Raw genomic sequence first — 15,543 nt, forward strand, 5'->3', positions numbered from 1 at the left:
CTCTTTCTGGATATTTTACTTATTCACTGTTGCAGATTGGACATTAGGAGAAATGAATTCTGACCCTCCCTTTGTTATGTAAATAATGTCACTGGGACAATACTTTGCAACCTGTCAGATTTCAGAACCACCAAATCAAGGTATGCTGTGTGCCCTTTTGCTTCAGAAATGGCTAAATATTAGGAAAAGTGTGTAACAGGTCTGAGACTCCAACAACACAGGCACTGGAAAGAATCAGGTGCCATTTTTTCACACTTTGTAACCACCTGTGTCCTGTGTAGACATAACCTTCATCTCTGCTGGGAGCTTAACAAGGTTTAGAACTCTGACCTCTCTCCCATTGTTTCTACCTACTAATTTGGAACAGTAATTATAAACAAAGATCTAGAGTTGTTATGTGACTCACAGCTATGTAAGTCTGTGGAGGGGCGTTACCAGCTCTTGCAATGTGATCCTTTCTTCTGGAACATTTGTGTCACACTGGGTACTGTTTGGCAAATTAGGCTACAGCAGCCTGAAAGCATGCTTTTTTGAATAGGAGCAACTCCAGAGGCCCATGGATATTGGTGCTCAGCTCTGTGCCTTGGGCTTTCATAGACTGCTCTTCTCTCTTCTAGCTCTGCTGTACGATCTGAAGGTTCCCCGTTGGGACTTCCAGACAGGAAGGCAGTTACGCACATCTCCTCTGTATGACCGGCTGGATGCACAAGGAGCCAGGTGGATGGAGAAACATGGATTTGAGAGGCCAAAGTACTTTGTGCCACCAGACAAGGGTAAGAAGGCATGTTCTCACCTTTTGTTTTTGGGGGGTTTTTGGGTAAGAAGGCATGTTCTCACCTTTTGTTTTTGGGGGGTTTTTGGGTAAGAAGGCATGTTCTCACCTTTTGTTTTTGGGGGGTTTTTGGGTAAGAAGGCATGTTCTCACCTTTTGTTTTTGGGGGGTTTTTGGGTAAGAAGGCATGTTCTCACTTTTTGTTTTTGGGGGGTTTTTTGTCTTAAGAATAGTAAACCTTGTTTTTAAATGTGTATAGCTAGTTTGTCTTCCTAGGAGAATAAATAATAAAAACCTATTATACTCTACTAATCTATGAAGGAGACTCACCAGTACAAGTCCCCTCCTTTTCTGTCTTCCTTTGGTTTTCTCTGTCCTGTAGACCTGTTGGCCTTGGAGCAGAGCAAGACTTTTTACAAGCCAGACTGGTTTGAGATTGTGGAGTCTGAAGTCAAGTGCTGTAAGGAGGCTGTGTGTGTCATTGACATGTCCTCTTTCACAAAGTTTGAAATAACAGTAAGTATTTGGGAACCAAAAGAACAGATTTGGAAACTTGCATATTTATTGAATGCCTCTTGTTTTTCATCTGTCACTTCAAAGCAGACTAAGAACTCTGATATATTTTAGTGTTTCACCTGTATTATAACATTTTCTCGAATTTTTAGCGCTTTGTTTCTGGTTCTTTATCTGCTTGCAGAAGCTCATTTGACACTAGAATCAATAGCTAGCTTTCTCTGGAGCTCGTTGCAGTGGAGCAAATCTGCAAATACTGTTGCACGAGTACCGGCTAATTGAATTTTCTCCGCAAGTGACTTTGCTTGTCAGGCCGCATTACCGGCCAGAGGTTCTCATGTTTGTTCTCTCTGCTTCGTTCCCTAACCCTACAGTCCACCGGGGATCAGGCATTAGAAATTCTCCAATACCTCTTCTCCAATGACCTTGACGTGCCCGTGGGCCACATCGTGCATACCGGCATGCTCAACGAGGGCGGAGGGTACGAAAATGACTGCAGCATAGCACGGCTGAGCAAGCGCAGGTGAGCCGGCTGCCACTCTGCTCCCTCCGCCTAATGGCTGTGGCGGAGCCGAGCACTCAGCTCACCTCTCCAGGAAACTGTAATAACACTAAGGACAAAAAAACATTTCATTAAGTCATGGCCAGTTCATTAGCAGCCCAGCACACACACACACACTAAAAGCACCAGGAGGAAAAAAAGAAAAAGAAACCCACCAGATTATGTAAAACTTGGTGTGGAAAAATTAGTTACTCTATTGAGGAAAAATGCCTTATCTTATGTTAGTAGGTCTGTATAATTTCTTGGCACTAGCAGAAAGCCAGAATCTTCTGTTTTGTCATTATGTGGTATATCCTAGAAGTATGTGCTGTTGGCCTTCCCTAAAAGCTAAGAGATCATTCACCAGTATTCTGTTTGTTGCTTTGAAACTAGCTGAGAACTTACTGCTTCCTGATCATTCTCCTGCTGCCTGGTTTTGATTACTTTTGGGTCTCACTTTCAGTTTCTTCATGATTTCTCCAACCGACCAACAGGTCCACTGTTGGGCCTGGCTTAAGAAATACATGCCAGAAGACAGCAATCTGATTCTGGAGGACGTCACCTGGAAATACACTGGTAAGGGGGCTCTCTGCAGTCAGCTGAGCGAGGAAAAGCCAGCTGATCGAAGGTGATCCAGATCTGTCTTCTCCATTTGCCTTCTCTATATCTGATATTCAAAAATGAGTGTCAGAATTAGAATCTTGGAAGAGTTTCCTGGTCATAGAAAATTGATCTCTAATGCTTCCCCGTGTTTTTATAAGTGAAGTGTGAATGAGTTAGTGCTTCAGTTTCTTTGTGTTTTGTTTACTGCTGTATCTCCTACAGCCAGCATATCAGAGTGCAAATATTTGTTGAATGAATGAGTGACTCATTATTAAAGTATTTTTATATTTATTACCTAAGTGTTATTTTCTTCAAAATTTCCCCTTAGTTTTTATTTTTTCTTTAATGAGTAAATACTTTTTAAGGATAGATAATTTCTGTATTATCTCTTCCTCAGCAGTCTTCTCAGGGAGCAACCCCTCCTCTTCTGCCACCTGATTCCAGCTTTAATCCCTCCCTACCCTCAATGAACCCCTGCCCCTCACCTCCACCAGGCCCTCATCCTCAGTTCATCATGGTAGCAAATATGATTACCTTCTTGCTACCAGATTAGAAAACTATAGAAGCTTATTGAAGCAAGCCTATTTTCTAGTCCATTTAAGAGTATTTGATGTGTAATTAGCTTAGGTGCTGTCGTAAATGTGACAGAATCCAGGCTGGGTAGGCAGCTCTCCTCAGGGTTCTCCTGGTACTGATTTGGGTTTGGGGCTTTTTCCATCATGTAGCCACATTGGGAAGAGGAGGGGAATGGGAGTTTTTGTTTTGTCTTGTTTTTAAATATTAATTTATTTATTTGGCTGTGCCAGGTCTTAGTTGAGGCATGCAGGATTTTCATTGCGGCACACGGGATCTTTAGTTGCGGCATGTGGACTTCTTGGTTGCGGCATCTGGGATCTAGTTCTCTGACCAGGGATCGAACCCGGGCCCCCTGCATTGGGAGCATGGAGTCTTAGCCACTGCACTATCAGGGAAGTCCCAGGGAACAGGAATTGTGCAGGGGGGTTTTGGCCAGCCCCAGGAGTGGGCTCCTATCCCCTGCCCTCATGATCCCAATCTAGTTGCAAAGGAGGCTGTGGAGTTTTGTCTTCCTTTGTACCCGTCTTCCTTTGTACCCAGGAAGAGGCAACACACTAGCCAGGCTGTCAGATGCCAGGAGTCAGTAGCAGCATTAAGCAGCCCTGTCAGGAGAAGTGTATTTGCCAGAATCAAGGTCCACCCTAGGATTGCCTAAGCAAATGGACATTTTCATGGTCTTGCCACTCACACCTGGCCATAGTTGAGCAAGTCCAGAGCAGACCTTTCCCATTGGTTCAGCTATTCACCTGGAGCGGCCAGACATCTCTTGTTCTTTTCCGTTTAGCCCTCAATCTGATTGGTCCTCGAGCTGTGGATGTGCTGTCTGAGTTGTCCTATGCCCCTATGACTCCAGACCATTTCCCAAGTCTGTTTTGCAAGGTGGGTACTAGTAAAGTTCTAGTTTTTAAATAAGCAGGGAATATTTCTTTTATAGAGATGGCAATTACATGTTCTCACTATGGTGTTAATACCCACAAAGTGTGTTCTGACTTTTATTAAGCAAACAGAATGACTGAGTAAATCCATTTCTTTATTTTTCAATCTTCATGTTCTTCTTGTTTAATAAACATTGATATCTTTGAAGACCTAATATCTCTGAATATCAGTTCTATATATTTGTTGATTTCTGTAGATGTAGATTAAATTTTTAAGTTATAGTATTATGACGTGGATGCCAGAAAATGCCAGTCAAGGTCAGGTCCCTTCTCTCCATGCAGTGCTTCCTCTTTTCCATACACAAAGTAACTTCTGTGTATGTGGCACCTTCAGGTAGGAAATGGTTTAGGTGAATCCCTAAACAACTTACTTAATTTTCTTTTTCTTATAAATTTTCTTTCTTATACTTGGCAACTAGAGCTGAGTGAAACAAATTGTAACTGAATAAAAGGAATGATAACTGAACACACTCTCTGGGAAGTGGTTGATTAGAGAGGTCCAGACAGACATGTTTTGGCAACCTGTAACAAGCAGCTTCGGGACAGTTACTGATGGGATGCTCTTTGAAGTTCAAACTGAAGTTAGGATCCACCTCTTAAGTGATTTTACAGCTCTCCTTTTTCTCCATGGCACGGTTAAAGCAACAGGAAACTGTTAGCTGGCAGCAGACCCTGTCACAGTACGTTCTTTGCTCCTTGAAGAAGTAACCCACATGCGTGCGCCTACAGCGTACTGTGCTGCTATGCCTGCTCCTCGTGGCAACAGTCTGCTTTAGGGCTGTCTGGGACTTACCACTTCCCATTGCAGGAACGGTGATTTAGTCAGGGGCCCCTTTTGGGTAACTGAGCTGCTGGAAACACGTTTTGAACATGAGAAGGCCAGCCTCTTCCCCCAGGGTAGCAGGTGAACAGTGTTCTTTGGTCATCTGGCATCATCTGTGGGGCAGGTACCCAGGACTTGTCTGCGAGGTCCGCCAGAGAACACATTTGCCTGGTCTTTATTGCTCCCGGCGTCTCTGACTAAAACAAATCTTGAGCACGACTTTGTAAAAAGAAGTATTTCATGCTTATCAAAGACTTTGCCTCCACTTCCCTCCAGTAGCTTGGCTGGCACTCCTGAACTGGGGCTGTTCGTGAGAAGAGCATTGGAAAGGCTGTGCTCTGTTCCTAATGACCCCAGTGCCTGGAAACAGACTGTCTTGAGGAAGAAATTTTCATTCACATGTATCTCCATTAGGGTCCAACACGGTACAGAGCTAATGAGAGGGGTTGCCTCAGGCATTCATTCCTGTAACAAACATGGAGGGGCCCACTTCCCCTAATGAGTTTCCATGATGACCTTCTCCCTTTGTTTCCACAGGAGATGAGTGTGGGCTACGCAAATGGGATCCGGGTGATGAGCATGACTCACACGGGAGAGCCAGGATTCATGCTTTACATTCCTATAGAGGTGAGAACCACGAGAGGATGGGTGCTGGCAGGGTTAGAGCGCCATGTCTGACCGGGCCTTGGTCACTGAGGTAGGCTGCGTTAAAGAGATTTTAACGTTTTTAGCTAAGTTATGTACTTTTTTTGTGTAGGTAATATATTTACATGGTCTAAAAATAAAAACCTCTAAAAAGTATTCAGTGCCACCCGACTAGTTCCCACCAGCCACCACCAGTGATATAATTGTTAGTTTATATCATGTCAGAGATTTTTGTGCATATGGAAGCAAGTTCAAAGACGTATTCATAACCCTCTTTTTTAGAAACACAAATGGAGGCTTACTGCTGTTCTTCATCTTGATTTTTTTTACTTAGCAATTTAGAGATTTTTCCCTGCCAGTACCTAAAGAGAAGGAGCTTCCTTCTTCTTTTTTCTTTATTTTTTAATGAAAACATATAGTATGCCATTATATAGTTGAATCGTAATTTATTTAACCAGTCTGGTACTAATAGACATTTATAGGGTTTCTAGTGCTTTTCTGCAGTGTACAAGAGTGTCTTTTTCTTTATTGCTTGTACCAGCACACAGAGTTGTCAAACTTTGGGCTGATGGGTACAGTTTCATGCAAGAGATCAAGCTACTTGTCCAAACCCATCTCACTCCGAGTAAAAGCCCATCTGCAGGGCGCACACAGCTCTGCCAACCCTCCTCCACACTGCTGCTCCTCATCTCACCCTGTCTTCTTGCCTCTCACTCCTTGCTGGACATGTTTCTGCCTCAGGGCCTTTCCACTTGCCCTTCCCTTTCTTTGGCATATCCCTCCCCCCAGTAAAGCCTCCCAAGCTCACAGCCACACCTGCTTCAGGTCTTATTCACACCTCACCTTTTGTTCTTTTTAATTAAAAAAAAAAAACTTTTTGGCCAGGCCGCACGGCCTGTGGGATCCTAGTTCCCCAACCAGGGATTGAACCCACGTCCGCTGCAGTGGAAGCACGGAGTCTTAACCACTGGACCACCAGGGAGGTCCCCACACCTAACTTTTTTTTTTTTAGTTATTTTTGGCTGCATTGGATCTTCGTTGCTGCACGCAGGCTTTCTCTAGTTTCAGCGAGCGGGGGCTACTCTTCGTTGTGATGCACGGGCTTCTCATTGTGGCGGCTTCTCTTGTTGCAGAGCACGGGCTCTAGGCGTGCAGGCTTCAGTAGTTGTGGCACGGGGGCTCAGCAGTTGTGGCTCACGGGTTCTAGAGTGATGGGCTCTAGAGTGCAGGCTTAGTAGTTGTGGTGCACGGGCTTAGTTGCTCCACGGCATGTATGATCTTCCTGGACCAGGGCTCGAACCCATGTCCCCTGCATTGGCAGGCGGATTCTTAACCACTGTGCCACCAGGGAAGTCTCACCTCACCTTCTTGAAGAGACCATTTAAAGTTGCAGTCTCTGGCCCCCTCCTCCCTAGCCTCCTTCCCTGTTTCATTTTTCTCAAGAGTGCTTACCACTGTCTCATAGAATATGTATTTTCTTTATCTCGTTCATCACATTACCCATTTAAATGTAGGTTTGCTAAAGGCAGGGATATTTGTTTAACTTCTATATCCCCAGCAGTTAGAGAAATACTTGGCACATAGTAAACGCTTAATAAATGTTGCATGAATGAATGTCCTGGCAGTATCTTCTGTCCATTTTTGTATTGAATTATTGGTCTTTTCCCCCCAGTTTCTAGGCATTCTCTGAATCAACCAGCCAGTCCTTACTATTAAGTTGTAAATTTTTTTTCCAGTTTGTCTTGTTTTTTTTTGTCACGTAGAAGGGTTTATATATATATATATTTTATCTTTGTTAATCAGTCGTGTTAACTTATGAACATGATTTCTCTTTGTTTTTTAATGAACTTATTTATTTTTTTTGGGGGGGGCTGTGTTGGGCCTTTGTTGCTGTGCGCGGGCTTTCTCTATTTGTGGCGAGTGGGGGCTACTCTTCATCGCGGTACACGGGCTTCTCATTGTGGTGGCTTCTCTTGTTGTGGAGCACAGGCTCTAGGCGCGTAGGCTTCAGTAATTGTGGCATGCGGGCTCAGTAGTTGTGGCTCACGGGTTCTAGAGCATAGGCTCAGTAGTTGTGGTACACGGTCTTAGTTGCTCTGTGGCATGTGGGATCTTCCCGGACCAGGGATGGAACCCGTGTCCCCTGGCAGGTGAATTCTTAACCACTCTGCCACCAGGGAAGTCCCAGAAGGGTTTTCTAAATTTTACTTTTTATTATGGAAATGTTTCATATGTTGCAAAAAAAATTTTTTATAGGTGAATTGATGAATCTTTTGTGGCTTCTAGAGTTTAATACATAGAAGGGGCTTCCCCACTGCAGAGTTAAAAATTTTTTCCACTTCTGGTGCTTTTAGTTTGTGTTGTTGCTATTTATGGGTTTGTGTGTTTTGTTTTTTCATATTTAAATGCTCCAACCTTTTGCACTGTCTCTTGGTACACTTGATGAGCTATGGATCAAACTATTTTTTCTAACATGGATGACCAGTTGATGTGAGATTCTACCTTTGTCACATACTAAGTTTCTATATATATTTAGATTTATTTCTGGACTTTTATTCTATTTGTGTATCCAGTATCACACTGTTTTAATTACTGAGTCTTTATTGTATATTTTAATACTTGGTAATGCTTATGCTCCCTCATAGCTTGGAAAACTCTGGAAAAGACTAATTCCTGTTTCCTTATTTTTTTTTTTACATCTTTACTGGAGTATAATTGCTTTACAATGGTGTGTTAGTTTCCTTTTAACAAAGTGAATCAGTTATACATACACATATGTTCCCATATCTCTTCCCTCTTGTGTCTTCCTCCCTCCCACCCTCCCTAACCCACCCCTCTAAGTGGTCACAAAGCACTGAGCTGATCTCCTTATAAACTTTTATAATCATCTAGTTAAAACAAAAAACACCCTGAGTTTTTGGATTGTGTTACGTTTGTAAATTAGGAAGAACTGACATTCTTATATTTGTTGAATCTTACAATCAAAATATACCTTTCTTTTTTTTTAGTGACCTTTAGAGGTATTTTGAAGTTTTCTTCATGTATACATTTCTTAAATTTATATGAATATTTTGGTGGTGGTGTGAATGGGAAGGGTGTCTTCTGATTTATGAAAGCTTTTTTCCCTGTATATTAATGCTTTAACCTGTTTCCCTCCTAAACTATCTTACTGTTTATAGCTGTTTTTTAGTTGATTTCTGGAATTTCCAGGGTTCAGTCTTACCATACACAAACAATAATAGTTTTTGTTTCTTAACAATTTTTATTCCTGCATTTTCTTTCCCTTGTCCAGTTGTGACAAGTAGCAGTGACCTACAACCTCGCCATGTTCTTGATATTAGTCATACTACTCATGGTGTTAGGTTTCCTTTTAATTATTAAATGAAACATAGATTTACCAGCCCATGAAATTTTATCTGCTTTTCCACACTCAAAAGTATTATAACAATATTAAGGTGAAGGAATTATTCATGATTTGAGAAGAGTTAATATGCATGTAGCTGATAAGTTTTGCCTGTACTGAAGTGCCATATGGTCATTGAGGTGTTACCACCTGCTCCTGGGTCATTAATCAGCCAAGCCCGTCAGGAGGGAGAAGCCCTGTTTCCTACCGCATTTTCCTGGGCTGGTCCCATTTTTATGGTTTTCTGTGAGTCCAAGAGGTAATTTGTGCACTGCTTGGGTTCTTTTCAAGCTGGCTTTTGTCCTCAAGAAGCTTATACTTGTCTCTGAGGAGCTGCCTTCCAAAGCATGGTGGCAGATAAGCAGATTGGTTTGTTCACACTCAATGCCTGGCATCTAATGAGAAAATAAGTAGTGGGGACCCACTTTTCGCGTTGCTCTTCTCTAGCCCAAGACTACTCACCTGCTTTAAACCTTTGTCTTCTTAATTCAAGTACGGAGCATTCAGCTTGAGACACTGAACCCGCCCGAGATACAGCTCATTCTTACTCACTTTCCCAGCCAGTCTCCAATGGTCTCCTCCACCCACCTTTGCTATTTGCAGTGTTTCACTTACACACATACCACAGGCTGTGTTGTACCCAATAGCTCAGACTCCCTTTCCCACATCTAAAGTTGCCTTGATCACAGCAGTCTGCTTAGTCAATGCCTGTTCAGCTGCAGTAGTGCAGTTTATAGAGCAACATATATTGCCAGGATAAAGAATTGCGATACCAGTGAAGCAGATTTTTTTGTCTCCCCCCCCCCGTTTTATTGAGATATAATTTACATACATCTCTGTATAAGATTAAGGTGGACAGGATAATGGATTGACTTAGACTGTGAAATGATTACCACAATAAGTTTAGTTACTAGCATCCATCGTCTCATAGACACAATAATAAGAAAAAAAAATTTTTTTTTCCTTGTGATGAGAAGAACTCTCAGGATTTACTTAATTTTCATATGTTATCACACAGCAGTGTCACCTAGTCATCATGTTGTGCATTATATCCCTAGTACTTACCTTATAACTGGAAGTTTGTACCTTTTGACCACCTTCCTCCAATCCCCACCTGTAACCACAAATTGATCTCTTGGTCTGTGAGTTTAGTTGCTATTTTGGTTTTATTAAACAATAAAACCAAAACACAACTATTAAACAATAAAACCAAAACACAACTATTAAACAATAGTCTTTTTTTTTAAGATCCCACATATAAGTGAGATACAGTATCTGTCTTCCTCATTTCTCCTGTTTTCTGTTTTACTTTTACAGTTTTTAAAGTAAACAGTGTAGTTTGTTGTTGGGCTTTAGACTTAACAGAGTATTTGAGTATTTGCTTTCAATTTGGAAAACTTCTGTTCATTTAAGTTATGTAATACTTAAACGTGTCTGGAACCACAAACAAAACAACATGAGAGACTGGATATTGTGGGACACGGGTAGGAGAGCTCTGATTTTTGGGGTCCTCTGTGACTCACTCTGGGTCTCTTAAGATATGCCATAATCCGTGTGACAAATCAGAGTTGTGTGTGCATGTCTAGAGTTATGTGTAACACCAGTTTCACAGCACAGGCCATTGCATAAGGGAAGGACCAAGTTCAGGGAACTGGCGCAAGAGAACAAAGCCAGTGGAGGATGCATGGCTGTTTGAGAGGCAGTTACGAGACTGGTCGTTTACTGAGTGGTAAGAGAGCTTCTGTGAGTTACTATTATATACTGAGATCCTAGACATTTTAGAGAAGTAAAAAGATAAAGGTGCTGCTTTCGTGGAGCTTAAGCCTGGGCTGCAGCACTTTGGTTCCTGAGGATTGTAGATAACCTTCTCCCTTGTCCAGGTAACAGTGTCAGCCATCAGGCAGATTCCGTGTTTAATTTTGAAGGTCTGCTGGTTACTGACCTTTTGTCTCTCCCTCTAGTATGCCCTGCATGTATACAACGAAGTGATGAGTGTTGGACAGAAATATGGAATCCGGAATGCTGGGTATTATGCTCTTCGTAGTCTCCGAATTGAAAAGTTTTTTGCCTTCTGGGGTCAGGATTTAAACACCCTCACCACACCCCTGGAATGCGGACGAGAGTCTCGGGTGAAGTTAGACAAGGTATTGTACCTGTGCACACTCCATTCTGCCCTCAGCTTCCTGAGCAGGGAGCCTGCATGAGAACAGGAAGAGTTGAGGTGGGAGGAAAAGTGTATAGGTGTTGAGACCTCAAAATGTATCTATGAGATAAAACACTTAATATGGAAACATCATAAATAGACAACACTTGTTCGGGGCACTTTGTTCTCTTTTAGACTGAGTGCTTTCTGGGCAGTTTTTTTGAGTTGATTGTGGTAATTCATTAATATGCCACATGTACAAATGAGTCACTTTACATTCAACTGCCTGATTTTTTCGTAATCACCGTTCAAGAGGATGAAAAGGTTCTTTCCCACCTCTGAGCCCACCCAGTCCCACTGCCAGCTTGACCAGAAGCAGCAGTGTCCTGCCTCTCCTTGTAGAGAGCTTCCATGCAGTGCAATTTCCCCTCATCACTTTCTTAACCTTGGTGGTTGGATACTATATACTTGGTATATTGCATTGCACCTTGCCTTTTTCACTTAAAATATCTTAGCAGCCATTCCCTATCAGTATAGTAAATCTCTGGTGTTCTTTTTGAGCAATTAGGTAACTATTTTTCCTCTGATATAAAAGTAAAGAATACTAGATTTGGAAAATAGGGAAAAAGATAAAGAAAAAATCGCTCTTTTTTCAGTGACACGCATTGTTAAGAGTTTGTTTTTTTTGGACATATGCATATGTAAATATTTATGCATAGAATACAGATATATATGCATGGACTGCTGGTTGAGATTATATAAAAACATTGTTTTTCTAAAATAATTCTAGCAAGCATTTTCAAGTGTTGGTTTTTCTTCCTATTTTTGTTCTGTGTGGTCTCGCGATTGAAATGTGTTTATAAAATAGAAGAGAGAGTGATGCGTACCTGTGTTGTTACAAGAATTCTCTGCAGGTGTCTTTCATACTGTGAATGCAGTTTTCCGCATGGGGGAAGCACACGTTCTCCAGAGCTTGCAGGGGTGTGGTGGGGAGTGGGCAGCCCATTGCAGGGACACCAGGTCCCGAGCGGTGATGCTGTCTCTGTGCTCTTTCCTAGGGGATGGATTTCGTTGGGCGAGATGCCCTGCTGCAGCAGAAGCAGAACGGGGTGTACAAACGCCTCACTATGTTCATCCTGGACGACCACGACACAGACCTGGACCTTTGGCCTTGGTGGGGGGAGCCCATTTACCGCAACGGGCAGTATGTGGGCAAGACCACCAGCAGCGCGTATGGTTACACCCTGGAGCGCCACGTGTGCCTGGGCTTCGTGCACAAGTTTTCCGAGGACACCAGAGAAGAGCAGGTGGTGACAGCAGATTTCATCAACCGGGGAGAATATGAGATTGACATCGCAGGACACCGGTTCCAGGCCAAGGCCAAGCTCTACCCGGTCACCTCCCTCTTCACCCATAAGCGCCGAAAGGATGATGTGGAGCTCAGTGACTTGCACGGGAAGTAATGCCAGGCAGTCCTGCCACCTTCCCACCTTCTAGTCATCTTAGGAGCTCCTCCTCCTGATCCCATACCTCTTCTTGTTTTAACCTTTGCCTCCCACCTCTTATCTCCTTGATACAATTTTAAGCGTTTAGAACTTGTCCTTTGCACCCTCTCTTGTCCCTCCATCTTCTCCCTCCTTCTGCAGTTTCCCATCTCCTGATACTCACTCTGGGCTGGTCATCCCTCCCCCCATCTCAGGTTCCTGTGGGGACAGGAAGGCAGGACAGAGGCAGACTCCACTTGTGGAAGTGGGTGACAGCCTCACTTAATGCTGGGTCTTGAAGCAAGGGAGGCTTGTGGTGTGCAGGCCTCAGGGTAAGAGTCCCTCTCTGTGGGGGGCTAAGTTTTCTCGGAGTAACCTGTGAATTCTGGCTGGCTGCTGTCTGTGTGATACAGCCGTGTGGAGCAGCTTACGCCTTTTAGCCAGGCACGTCCTTCTCCCATCCCTTTGTGCTGTGGGTCGGCACCCTGATACCTCTACCAGGAGGATGACCATCTGCCTCGCTGATGAGAGGCATCATGTGGGCGTTACCTGGGGTTTAGCACAGATAAGTAGTTAGCCATCCTGGGCCTCCCTGCTGACCCAGTTATCAGACTGTTGGGCTAGGGCCACCTGCCTATAATTTTCTTCATCTCTTGCTAATCTCTATAATGAGGGGGGTTGTGGTTTATTTAACCAACTAAACAAATAAGCCACAGTGTTTGAAAGGGAAAGACCATGTTGCCTTTAGTGTTGCTTTTCCTAGTTGAAAGGGTCTGACCTCAAACTAAGCTCCAACGATGCTGAGTGTTCTATGAAACAGTGCTGCTTTTCTTTCAGCTACTCACAGTTCAGTCACCCCACCTGATGTTCCTCTTCTCCGAGCGCATGTGACTTTCAGTTCAGCCTCATGTGTCCCTTCCACAGGAGGCCCACTGGCTCAGTGCACGCTCTCTCCCTTAGAAGAGGACAGGGGAGGCAGGACAAGCATCCTGGCTGAGTAACTAAACCTTGTGGCCACGCTGAGTTGAAGAGAGCTACTGGGACCCCAGGGTTGCTTCCCCTGCACAAAAGACACAGATCAACACAGAGATGACCCACTTGGGTCCCTTGAGAGTTCCCAGTGTGGAGAGCGTATGTTACCTGAGCCCAAGGTCTGCTTTCTGTTTATCTTTCTAGACATCTCTCCACATCTTCTGGAATAGAAGGTAACTCGGGGTAAGAGCGCCCTGCACACTTTTAAGCAGTGTCTCTATTAGGGTGGAACTTGGATGCACAGACTGTGGTATCCATCCCCATACTTAATTTCCCCTTGCAAACAAATGGCTGCTAGAGATTTTAATTAACCATAGCCTTTGTTATCTTGGTATCTTGGATGCATTAGTTCTGATAGGTCTTTAAGTATATTAGAGACAATCCTTTCATTTTATTAGAGCAGCTTACAATTCTCAGGTGTCTGCCTGCTCTGGCATTTCTCTGGGATTTCTGTTTACTCACTTGATCACTGACTTTAGTGTCCACCTTCTTATGAGGTCTTCATTGATTTAATGAGGGAGTATGTGATTAGAATTCTGTCGGGGGGCCTTGGTATTTTGGTGCAAATGTGAATTTAACTAGCTGAGAGATGCTGCTTCTAGGCAAAGAGGAGAGGTGCTGCCCAGCTGGAGAGTAGTGAACAGCAGCTGTGAAACTTGGGAGAGCAGGAAACTGGCACCGGACAATGCAGGTGTTACCAGCAGGGAGCCGACTGACCCAAGAAGATGGAAACAGACGTAGAACTAAAGGTATCCCATGCACACCACTGCAATGTCGTCTTTATAAATGGAAAGTTATCTGGGATTGAATCCAAAAGAAAATCTAGATTTATGCATATATCACATCTTGTCCATAAAGAGGGGTCACACTAAGACTCTGACAAGATGTTAAGATTCTGGGGGGAAATCACTTGTTTATTGAGTGCACTGAAACTTACATATTTATCTTCCCAGCACTTTACAATTCATCTTTCAAGTCTCCTTTGGCTCATTCAAATATAGGCAATATGAATCTGGTAGGTTTCTCTATTTGGTCCTAAAGGGAAGGGGGTGACTCTTTCCTGCCTCAAGCTTAGTTGACAATCAAAACATCTTCATTTCTGTGTCATCCCCGACTTGGGCACTGGGACCGCATGTGTTTGCTTTCTGTGACAACTCACCTCTCCCTGGAGAGTATCTGGACTCGTTTTAGATGGTTGGTACTTTTTTCTTCTCTCTGAAATGATCTGTTATCACCACTTGTGCTGTATTGGGAGAGGGGCTCCACAATCTTCTCAGCATATGCAATTGAAGAATCATTTTGAACCTAAAAACACAAAAACAGATGGAGAATCAAGGTTGCAAGTCTCCTGTGAGCCTTCTCCTCTCTTGAGATAAGCCCCTAGCTACTTGTGCCACATGTAAATCCCATGGTCATGTGACTGACACTGACGATTTCTTGTCTGTGATAAAAGCTCTACTTCAGAAAGTTCTTAGAGTAAAAAGGGATGGACAAGATCTACCTGCTTGGATAGCACAATTTGATGTCCTTTAGTCACATAGCACTGCATGGGCAGGACAAGCTCCAGGAGAGAAAACTGAACAGTTCCCGCTACATTCTAGTGCATTTCTGAGGAGGCCCTGTACCCCCGAATGCAAGAGATGCCATTTAGCCCAGTGATTAACCCCAGTCTCACTTTGGCCCCAAAGTTCTCATTTCTGCAGGAGTAGCACCAAGTCACTTGTTTGATTCTCATCAGGAGGTGTGCTGTCCCTGGCCTCTACCTCCTTGTTGTACAGACCGAGAGTTTTAGCTGTATCTCTTCTTTCCTAGGCTTTTGTTTCCAAGAAAGTAACTCAACGTGAAAAATAACTCTTCAGCTTTCTCCTGCCTTTGCATATGCGTTTGCGACGCTAACCCCTCCCCACTGCCACCATGTATGTGGCAGGAATGATAGGAGCTTCCTAAAGTGATGTTGCTTCACTGGAGAAATGACCCCTCCGCCTTGATTTCTGCCTCTGTAAAACAACTGCATTGGCTGGCTTTCAGGCATTAACTACAAGTTCCTTTTTTTTTTTTTTTTTTTTTTTTTTG

General features: G+C 43.4%; 1 protein-coding gene across 2 annotated transcripts in view; it reads left to right on the forward strand.

The window, feature by feature from the left end:
* Positions 1 to 12,652, forward strand: part of PDPR (pyruvate dehydrogenase phosphatase regulatory subunit) — a 38,637-nt gene extending 25,985 nt beyond the window's left edge. The window contains exons 10-17 of one of the 2 annotated variants that reach the window (XM_007462945.1): positions 618 to 773; positions 1,155 to 1,288; positions 1,660 to 1,808; positions 2,290 to 2,402; positions 3,790 to 3,884; positions 5,301 to 5,390; positions 10,773 to 10,955; positions 12,013 to 12,652. In XM_007462945.1, the coding sequence (XP_007463007.1) occupies positions 618 to 773; positions 1,155 to 1,288; positions 1,660 to 1,808; positions 2,290 to 2,402; positions 3,790 to 3,884; positions 5,301 to 5,390; positions 10,773 to 10,955; positions 12,013 to 12,417 (1,325 nt within the window). In that variant the 3' untranslated portion in view covers positions 12,418 to 12,652. The remainder of the gene's footprint in view (positions 1 to 617; positions 774 to 1,154; positions 1,289 to 1,659; positions 1,809 to 2,289; positions 2,403 to 3,789; positions 3,885 to 5,300; positions 5,391 to 10,772; positions 10,956 to 12,012) is intronic. The other variant, XM_007462944.1, reaches the window with a different exon arrangement.
* The last annotated feature ends 2,891 nt before the right edge of the window (positions 12,653 to 15,543 follow it).

This window comes from Lipotes vexillifer, unplaced genomic scaffold (genome assembly GCF_000442215.2).
Source record: "Lipotes vexillifer unplaced genomic scaffold, Lipotes_vexillifer_v1.1 scaffold70, whole genome shotgun sequence".
Lineage (NCBI taxonomy): Eukaryota > Metazoa > Chordata > Mammalia > Artiodactyla > Lipotidae > Lipotes > Lipotes vexillifer.